This window comes from Mchenga conophoros, linkage group LG6, assembly GCF_057382185.1.
Source record: "Mchenga conophoros isolate Kocher_MC1m ecotype Shallow Benthic linkage group LG6, M_conophoros_male_GT1.1, whole genome shotgun sequence".
Taxonomy (NCBI): domain Eukaryota; kingdom Metazoa; phylum Chordata; class Actinopteri; order Cichliformes; family Cichlidae; genus Mchenga; species Mchenga conophoros.
Window position 1 is genome coordinate 982,235 of NC_140531.1, and position 9,232 is coordinate 991,466.

General features: G+C 43.3%; 1 protein-coding gene across 2 annotated transcripts in view; it reads left to right on the forward strand.

Annotated features, from left to right (window-relative positions):
- The window catches only part of LOC146571799 (uncharacterized), an 11,225-nt gene extending 2,922 nt beyond the window's left edge, over positions 1–8,303 (forward strand). The window contains exons 2-6 of one of the 2 annotated variants that reach the window (XM_085275763.1): positions 2,734–2,800; positions 2,885–2,995; positions 6,598–6,654; positions 7,694–7,843; positions 7,979–8,303. In XM_085275763.1, coding sequence (XP_085131889.1) covers positions 2,738–2,800; positions 2,885–2,995; positions 6,598–6,654; positions 7,694–7,843; positions 7,979–8,086 — 489 coding nt within the window. In that variant the 5' untranslated portion in view covers positions 2,734–2,737 and the 3' untranslated portion in view covers positions 8,087–8,303. The remainder of the gene's footprint in view (positions 1–2,733; positions 2,801–2,884; positions 2,996–6,597; positions 6,655–7,693; positions 7,844–7,978) is intronic. The other variant, XM_085275764.1, reaches the window with a different exon arrangement.
- Positions 8,304–9,232: the final 929 nt, after the last annotated feature.

Here is a 9,232-nt window from a genome sequence, read left to right on the forward strand (position 1 = left end):
CACAGTATATCTCGACACTTCCTTCTCTCCAGCTCAACAAACAGCTCATATCTTTGTACTTCATACTCATTCGTTACAGAGCAGTGTTTGACACCAACACCACAGACTGTGACAGTGTGGAATCCCCACAGAAGAAGAAGATTCTTGGAAAGGGTCCAAATCAGGATTCAGTCAATGGCAGCAAATACGACGAGATGGCAGCTCCATCAGTGCTGTCATAGATTTGATGTTACACACACGTTTCATCAAATCAGTTCTTGTTTCCAATGACCAACCGGGGGCGCACTCCTCTGGCTGGTATAAAGATCTGGTTGTATAGAAGTGTATGGTAAAATGTTTGTAAATGAAAAAGTTTACATTTATTTATATAGCGAGTTTAAGGATTTAAAAAATAAAAGTAAAATAAAACAGTCACAAAGTGGTTTACAGAGGAAAAGCAGCTTGTGTAAAGTTAACCATGACACACATGTGCCCAGGCACTGAGACAGTGTTTAAACCTGTTTAAGATGTGAGGAGTGGGTGGCTTGCTGCTCCACAGTTTTGGAGCTTTAGTAGATTAAAGTATATGATATCTAAAGATGGACACTCACATCCAATCTGGTCTGAAGGATGAACATCGTGGGGTTCCACAGTCAAAGTCTACAAAACTCACATAGACCAAGAACACCAAGAACACTAAACTTTAAGCAGTATGCTTGACAGAGCTTTGTATGTGTTCTGTCTGTAGCTGCCCATATTCACTATGTTTTCCACTTGTCTGTACCCTATCTCCATCGTCTGAACTGTAATGCACACTGTCAGTCACTGGACACCACATATACATGAATAACAGAGAACAAAGAACCATCCAATACACTTTTTATCACATTAAATGCTTACATTAGAACACCCTTTCACACACTCTTTATCCCACAACATTCAGAACTTGTTCCAAATGTCACCAAATCATCATGTTCAGCACGACGGCAGTAAGGACTAATGTGAAATATCAGAGCATCACAGTCGCAGGTGTCAGAGTGTGGAACGACTGTGTAGATGAAGTGAAAAGAACATCAATACACATCTGTTTAAAAACATTGCATCCATACGGGAAATGCTGTTCTCAGTGATCGAGGTGTCTCACTGTATTTTAAGATCGAGGTCCAACATCTCTAAAGTTAGAAATATCCTGTCTCAGAGTGACGCTGAAAAACTAGTTCATGCATTTATTACTTCCAGGCTGGACGACTGTAATTCATTATTATCAGGAAGTCCTAAAAACTCCCTGAAAAGCCTTCAGCTGATCCAAAATGCTGCAGCAAGAGTCCTGACAGGGACTAGAAAGAGAGAGCAGATTTCTCCTGTTTTGGCTTCCTGTTAAATCCAGAATTCAAAATCCTGCTCCTCACATACAAGGTCTTAAATAATCAGGCCCCATCTTATCTTAATGACCTTGTAGTACCATATCAGCCTATTAGAGCACTTCGCTCTTCAATATTAATACTATACAAAGAATAAAACTACTTCTACTAAATGTAAAACTGGAATCCCATTTTCTCAAAGTTCTGCTTCTTTGGGATGCAGAACTGTACTGGGATCCCCACGTTGGTAAGAATACATCACATGAACAAAGGAGTGAATGTTGGCAGCGTAGTGAAGCAGAAAACGTTGTTGTAAGACTATTTTATTAACCTGCCTATCAATCTGTTTTCCCTCTTCATGCCTTTTCCTCTTTTTCCTTCCCTCTTCTCCTTCTTCTCACCACCATCTGTTTCTTGTCCTGCAGCATTCCTGTTCTTCCCAAGAGGATTCTGACATGTGGTTTTAATGAACTAACACGCAGTTACTTTTATCTTTCCCTATCTCATTGTGTTCTCTGTTCCCCAATGCATGAGAGCCTTTCCAAACAAACAGCACATACACACACATACGTATGTGGGTCTGTGCATAGCCTTTTTCTTTTTTAATCTGCTTTATCGTCCGGTTGGGTATGTTTTTATTTTTTTAGCCGCACTTGGTTTATGTTTTTAGTGGGATTAAGAATAAATCTGACTTTGAGTTCTGACCAGAACAGAGCTGATTTTTTTGTTTGTTTGTTTTTCTGGCAGAAAAGAGAAATCGGGAAGAATAAATCCCAGAACAGCAAAAGTACTCTAACAACTGAACGTTTGGCAACATCATAGCGTGTTCCTATTGTTCTCCATTTGGCCTCCAGATTGTGCCCCATGTCTTGTAGACAGACCCCACTTTGTGATTAGTAGACTTTACAAATTTGGCAATTAGTGACTCATCATAGTTCTGATCTTCATATAAGCATAAGACAGCATGCAGATGTCTCTGTGTAGTATACTGAGTACCAGGTAAGTGTGCAGGTTAAAGACTTTGTCTGCAAATGAAGTGGTCTCCTGTTTACTCCTGTGTATCCGAGGATTTCCTTTTCACAGTGGGAGAGTTTCTTTTTAATGTTTTGTAAAGATTTCAGGTGCATGTGTTTGTAACAGTTCATCATATTTATGTTAACCTGAATCATACTGTTACACTGGTTTTATTGTTTCATATTTGAGAAGCGCTTTACGCTACATCCAGTCATCCACCAATTCTTACACTGGTGTGATGTTTAGGTTAGTCTACCAGTAGCACTTAGTGAAGCTCTTAGTCTCATTGTTATTTCTGAACTGTTTGAGAACTGATTCTCACCTGCCTGTGTCCACATTTGTGTGTGTGCAGTTTGATATACTGTTTCCTGTCTTGCAGTGACATGGCTTCTGAGGGAGCAAGGTTACGTCGCCTCTTTGCCTGGTTTGACCCTGAGAGTGTTGCGGTGAGATTTAGACACAACTAAGCTGCTTGGCTGAAGCTCACTTGTAACTTCATATATATTATTCAGTGGTTGTCTTTTGCGCAGGTGCTCACCATCCTGTTGGGGCTGTTCCAGGTGCTGTTCTCTGCCCCGTTTGCTTACATTGACCAAAGTCTTCCAAAACTCTTCATACTGCCACTAGTCTTAGGAATTGTGGTATGTACTTCATGATTCCTCCACCAATTTGCAGCCATAACGTAACATTCACACACATTCACACTCTGATGGACGCTTCAGAGAACAACTTTGGGTTAGCATCTTGCCCAGGATCTTGACACTCAGACTGGAGGAGCCAAGCATTGAACCACCAACCTTCCAATGTGTAGATGTCCTGCTCTAGGGCGTACGTTCAGAACCTGAGAGCAAGGCTACACCCATATGGGAGATTGTCCCGGGAAAATTTGCTTCAGGCCCAGGAACGTCAGCAGAGCTTGCACAACAGAGGGGCTAGGCTCAGACAGTTTTTGATTGTATTGCTTCTTTCTTCTAGCTCAAGGATCCTTGCTAAGTGGCAAGGACCCTTTGTGGTCACATGGCGATTGGGTGATCTTGACTAATAAGTAGTGCGATCGGACAGGGACATGCAGATATACCACTAAGTCGAAGCGTATAGAGAGGCTGGACAACCCTTCTCACTCCCAAAGCGTAACATTTTACGCTAGGTGACAAATCGTCACCATATTACGTTTTCGGCTACCCACCACGTTCCTAAATGACGACCTTGGAAAAAAGAGGACATATGAGAACCGTCTGGACTGAATCTACACATGTTCGCTCTTTTTCTTCAAATCGCTTAGAAACACGCTATTTAACATCATTAAAGTCCTGGATAAGATCAGGAATAAGGTTATGGTCAGGGCTAGGGATAAGGTTAGGTTTAGGGCTGGAATACAGGGCTGGAACGTCTATTACTGCGGGAGCATCATTGCACTGGATTCCAGCGTTCCTCAGGAACGCCGCGGGACGTGACAAAACGTCGACATGTTACGCCTTGGGAGTGAGAACGCTCTGGGCTGGAACAGCTTCTCAGATGAGACTGGTGAAGGAAAGATGAGTCGTCAGAGGTGCCAGATTCGACCATTCCTGTCTTGCTCCATTGTGATGACCATCTCACACAGGCCCACATAGCAGATGTTGCTGTACTGCAACAGCACTTTGCAGATGTGTTCTCCCCCTGCCTGGTTGTACTACACTCATAGAGCACTGTTGAAATGTGCTCTGGCGTGGTGGTGCAGTCACGCACCCATTGGTTACCTGAACATGTAAGACAAATTTATCAGAAGGAGGTGGCGTCTATGCTGGAGGTGGGAGTGATAGAGCCCTGCAGTTCCTGGTGTTGCTCCATAGTACTTGTGGTGAGGAGAAATGGGTCTTTATGGCTCTGTGTGGGATACCACAAGCTGTCAGGTTGATGTTTATTCCAAGCCCCAGTTTGACAAGCTACTGGTCCAGTTAGGCACTGCTTGTTTTTTCACAACGCTGGATTTGACCATGGGCTACTGTGTCCGGGAGTCCCTGAGGCAGGAGGGCTCATAGCCAACCCAAAAAGAAGTGAGCACATTGATGGAGGGCGGCACACTATCTGGGGCATCACCTGGGAGGCAGGCAGGTGCGCCTGCAGACAGACAAAACTACAGCCATCGTCCCAGAACCAAAAAAGAGGTGAAGCAGTTTTTGGGTCTGACTGGCAACTGCTGCTAGTTCATGCTTAGTTTCGTGGTGCAGACCAGCAACCTATCTGATCTCACTCACAAAGATGCCACACACCCAGGTCAGTGGATGTGTAGCCGCTAAGGCTGGTAGGCCTGCTGTTGACTACACCCGTCGCCTCCCCCTCTAACTCTTCTTGCTGTTGGGACTGCAATATAAATATCAGGATAAAACAAGTATGATCAAAACAACATAAACCATAAAATAAACACAAATTTCCACTTTGTGACAGATCCCACACGGCATTTGACCAGTTCCCTGTGGGGAACCCCTACTCCACACCCTTACTTTTCCTTCCCTTTTAATAATAATAATAATAATGGCATTTATATAGCGCTTTTCAGGGCCCTCAAAGCGCTTTACAATACCACTATTCATTCACTCTCACATTCACACACTGGTGGAGGCTACAGGTGTAGCCACAGCTGCCCTGGGGCAGACTGACAGAAGCGAGGCTGCCATATCGCGCCATCGGCCCCTCTGGCCAGTTTTAATCTGTAGATGGATGCCTCGAACAGAAGCCTGGGGGCCGTTTTGGGTCGACAGCCCTGTTGTCTACATTAGCCCAAAACTGTCTGTGAGAGAGGCCAGAGAAGGAGGACTGAGTTCACCTCGACTGAAAAGACACCGCAGTATAAAATCATAATTATTACTGTGGTTGTTGTCATTGTGGCTAATAGGAATAAATGGACTCTCACTTTTGTTGTGGAAGTTTTCCATTCAAATAAAGGCTGCAGACGAGCGGTGAGCGGTAGCTAACATTCTTTAATCAAACACACAAAGAACAGACAACCAAGCTTGATGAAGTCCCTGCATGACCGCGGGACAGACGGTCAGCAGAGTCTGAGCCCAGCATGGCTCTCAGTTAAATACCTTCTCCAGGAACAAAAGGCAGTACACAGCTGTTTCACACTCCCTTGCTGCCTCCCAGAGTCCTCGAAGACACAAAAGACTCTTCCTGTGGAGTTGTCTGCTTCCCCCAACTTCCTTACTACACCCCCACCATTTGTCTTACTGTATGAGTGTGAGACATGTTAAAATCCAGTGGCACCAAGGCATCATACAATAAAATAATGTGATTAATACATAAGTAAAAGAAATTCCCATACAGCCTCCACACACTGTGTGCATCGGGTCCTTGCCATAATGTAATTGACTTCATTATGGCAAGAATCAGATTGTTGCACTTTTGGGGGAGCATCAGAATCAGAATCAGAATCAGAAAGGGTTTTATTGCCAAATGTTGAGCGGGTTTACAACATTAGGAAATTGCTGCGGTGCTTCAGTGCAAACATACTGTTATAAATACTGTTATAAATTAAGCTTAAATAGACATGAAAATAAAAATGAGAATAAGAATTAAAAGAGATGAGACTGAACATCTTTTAATCTCAAATGATTGATTTAGTCCCTCACATTAGACCAGTTCTGCTACTAACTGGAAAGTAGGTGCTTTGATTTCTCGTGGCTCCAGCCTGCAGACTAAATTGTCTTTTGGCCTGCAGCCTGATGGGAACAAACAGAGTGTACAAAGTGTCCTTTGGAGTGGGTGTATGTTGTATATGAAGCACTTGGGTAGAAAAAAGTACTTGAATGAGGCATGTTGTATAAAGTGCTTTAAGTGATCAAGTGCAGTAGAAAAGAGCTAAAAAGTTGCCCATTGCCTGCATATACACACAGTACGCATGTTGTTTTTGTTCAGGGAAGGCCTTGTGTGAATCCTGTCCTACATGTTGGAGTACATGTAGGACATGGTGCATCATAAGAGTTCATACAGTAAAGGAGGCCACAAACTGTAGAACAACTGGAATCTCTCATCGTTCAAAATGGAAAAGCTTTTGATTTTAAAATATTTTTGTAAGTTGAATTAAACCATGTGCTGTGTGTACCCCCCGCCCCAACAAATGAAAGAATTCCTTAGTTCGAGGATTTTGTTCTACTCTTTCATATTTGACTTGTACACTGTTTGATTTGTGCGCTCCTGCTTGCTATCATTTATCATTGAAGCAACATTAACCTTCCAGTTATATTTCTTGTGTGTCTTGCAGGTTATGGCAGGGGGGTCCTTGACAATGGCCAATGAAAAGAACCCTAGCAGACTACTAGTGAGTTGGCATGAAATGCTAATGTGAAGGTCAGATTGAAAAAAAAGGGAACAAAAAAACCAAACTCAAAAACTAAAATATCACATTAGACGGGTTTTCTAACAGCAAATACACTGCTGTGTGTGTGTGTGTGTGTGTGTGTGTGTGTGTGTGTGTGTGTGTGTGTGTGTGAGAGAGAGAATCCTTGGCATAACTGGGATTGAGCACTCTTGTTTTTGCGACGTAGCCTGAAAGACCTCAAAAAGTAACGGCAAGCATCGAACTAAAGAAGCAGCTGAGACAATAGTCATCGATGTCTGTCGGTCTAGACCAGGGGTGAGCAATTCCAGGCCTCGGGGGCCACAGTCCTGAGGTTTTAGATCTCACCCTTGGTCAACACACCTGAATCACATGATTAGTTCATTACCAGGCCTCTGGAGAACTTGAAGACATGTTGAAGAAGTCATTTTGCCATTTAAATCAGTTGTTTGGATCAAGGACACAAGCTGCAGGACACCGGCCCTCGAGGCCTGGAGTTCCCCACACCTTGTCTAAAAGTGTTACAAAGACATTTGTAATGCTTTGGGACTCCAGTAAACAACAGTGAGAGCAAAATTGCTCCAAGAAGCCAGAACATCATCTACAGACCTGCAGGCCTCACCTGCCTCAGTTATAAGACTGGGCAAAAATGCATGGGCATAGGCTTAGGAGGAACCCAATGCTGACCAAGAAGAACACAAAGGCACTCAGGTTTCCCAAAAACATCCTGATGATGCCCATTCGATGAGGAAAAAGCTAAAGTGTTTTAGTCCTGTTGCATGTGGTGTAAAATCATTACATTTCAAAAACACAGTTTTTAAAGTAATGATACTCAGGTTTGTGTAATCTTAAAATTAGTTTGTTCTGAAACATGTAGAGTAAGTATAAGAAACATGCCAAAAGACTAAGACTGCTATCATGTCTCACAGTGTCCCAATACCTGATTACATTCCTGATAAAATGAGCATTTTTTGTATTACATAATCTCGCATGATTAATAAAATCACTGTCTCCTCTGCAGCTTCAAGGTTGTGTCTGCAGCAATGTGGTTGGTCTGTTGGGGACGTTGCTTGCTTTCGGCCTGTATTACTACACCCTCCACACATCACCCAGAGAAGTCACATGCTCGGATGACTACTACTCGAGGGGTTGCCTCCCACAACTACTGGCAGTCAGTGTCATCAGTTATGTTTTGGTTTTTCCCCTTTCACTTATTTTGACACATTGATCTCTTTTCATTTTCCCCCTTTCTAATCCTAAAAGTCCTGTGGATTGTAGTACAGCCTGTCTCTCTTGTGCTCTGCAGGACTACTCCTGGAGTGTGACGCTGCTGCTGCTGCTCTTTGACACCGGTGCTGTGGTCATGCACTGTCTCCTCTCTATCGCCGCCTTCAAAACACTGAAGACAAACTGAGACACACAAACCAAAACCACTGTAGTAGTCATTCTACTTTGGTGTCCTGAGCTTGATTCCTGGTGTAAGAAAACTTAATGGAATCTGACTTTTCCTTTACTGACAAGTCAGAATATCTACTGATCCCACCCTCTGTACAAACAACTACTTTCACTATATCTTATGTTTTGTAACCACTGTATAACAAAGACCCTCATTAATAAATGTGATTACTGGTTGTCACTGTATTATGTGGTCTTCATAGGTTGACCTCTTTGTGAATGGTAGCTTGGTTGTACTAAAGTTACCATCTAATTTTCTGTTGAGCTCCTGGTGATGGGGAGGCCTAGCATTGCACACACTGTTCCCTTTTCCCAGCTTCCAGTCTGCTTTCAGTAGACAGATGGCCTCACTGTTAGTCTTCAAACTTTTGTTGATAAAACCTTTAGTCAGGGCTGAATCATGTGACCCTAACCCATACATCAGTTATGCTGTTACATATTTTCATTTTCAATATCTTTCCTGACTTATATTAAATAGTTATCACATTTTTTTCTAAACCCCGCGTCTCTGTGGCTTTTAAACCCCAAAACACGCTGCGCCAAAAACTGGTCCACCCCAAGGATCGGGTCCCCCGACCAAACAGAGTAACATAGTGTACGCTGTTAAGTGCAGGAGGATTGCCAGGATTTATACATCGGGGAAACCAAACGACCTCTGGCGAAGCGGATGGCACAACACAGAAGAGCCACCTCATCAGGCCAGGACTCTGCAATCTATTTACACCTACAGGCCAGTGGACACTCTTTCAATGATGAGGATGTATCAGGGCGGAGTCAAGGAGGCCATTTATGTGAAAAGGGAAAGACCATCTCTTTTTTTTTTTTTTTTTTTTTAAAAAAAAAAAGGGAAAGACCATCTCTGAATGGAGGAGGGGCCTAAGGGTACATCTGTCACCATCTCCTCCTCCTCCATCCCAGACACCACAGATCTGCTCCAGTTCACCTACCGACCCAACAGATCCACCGAGGACGCCATCGCCCACATCCTGCACACCACTCTCAGCCACGTGGACAAGAAACAGGGTAACTATGTGCGAATGCTGTTTGTTGATTACAGTTCAGCGTTTAACACAATAGTGCCCTGCAGACTGTTCACAAAGCTGAG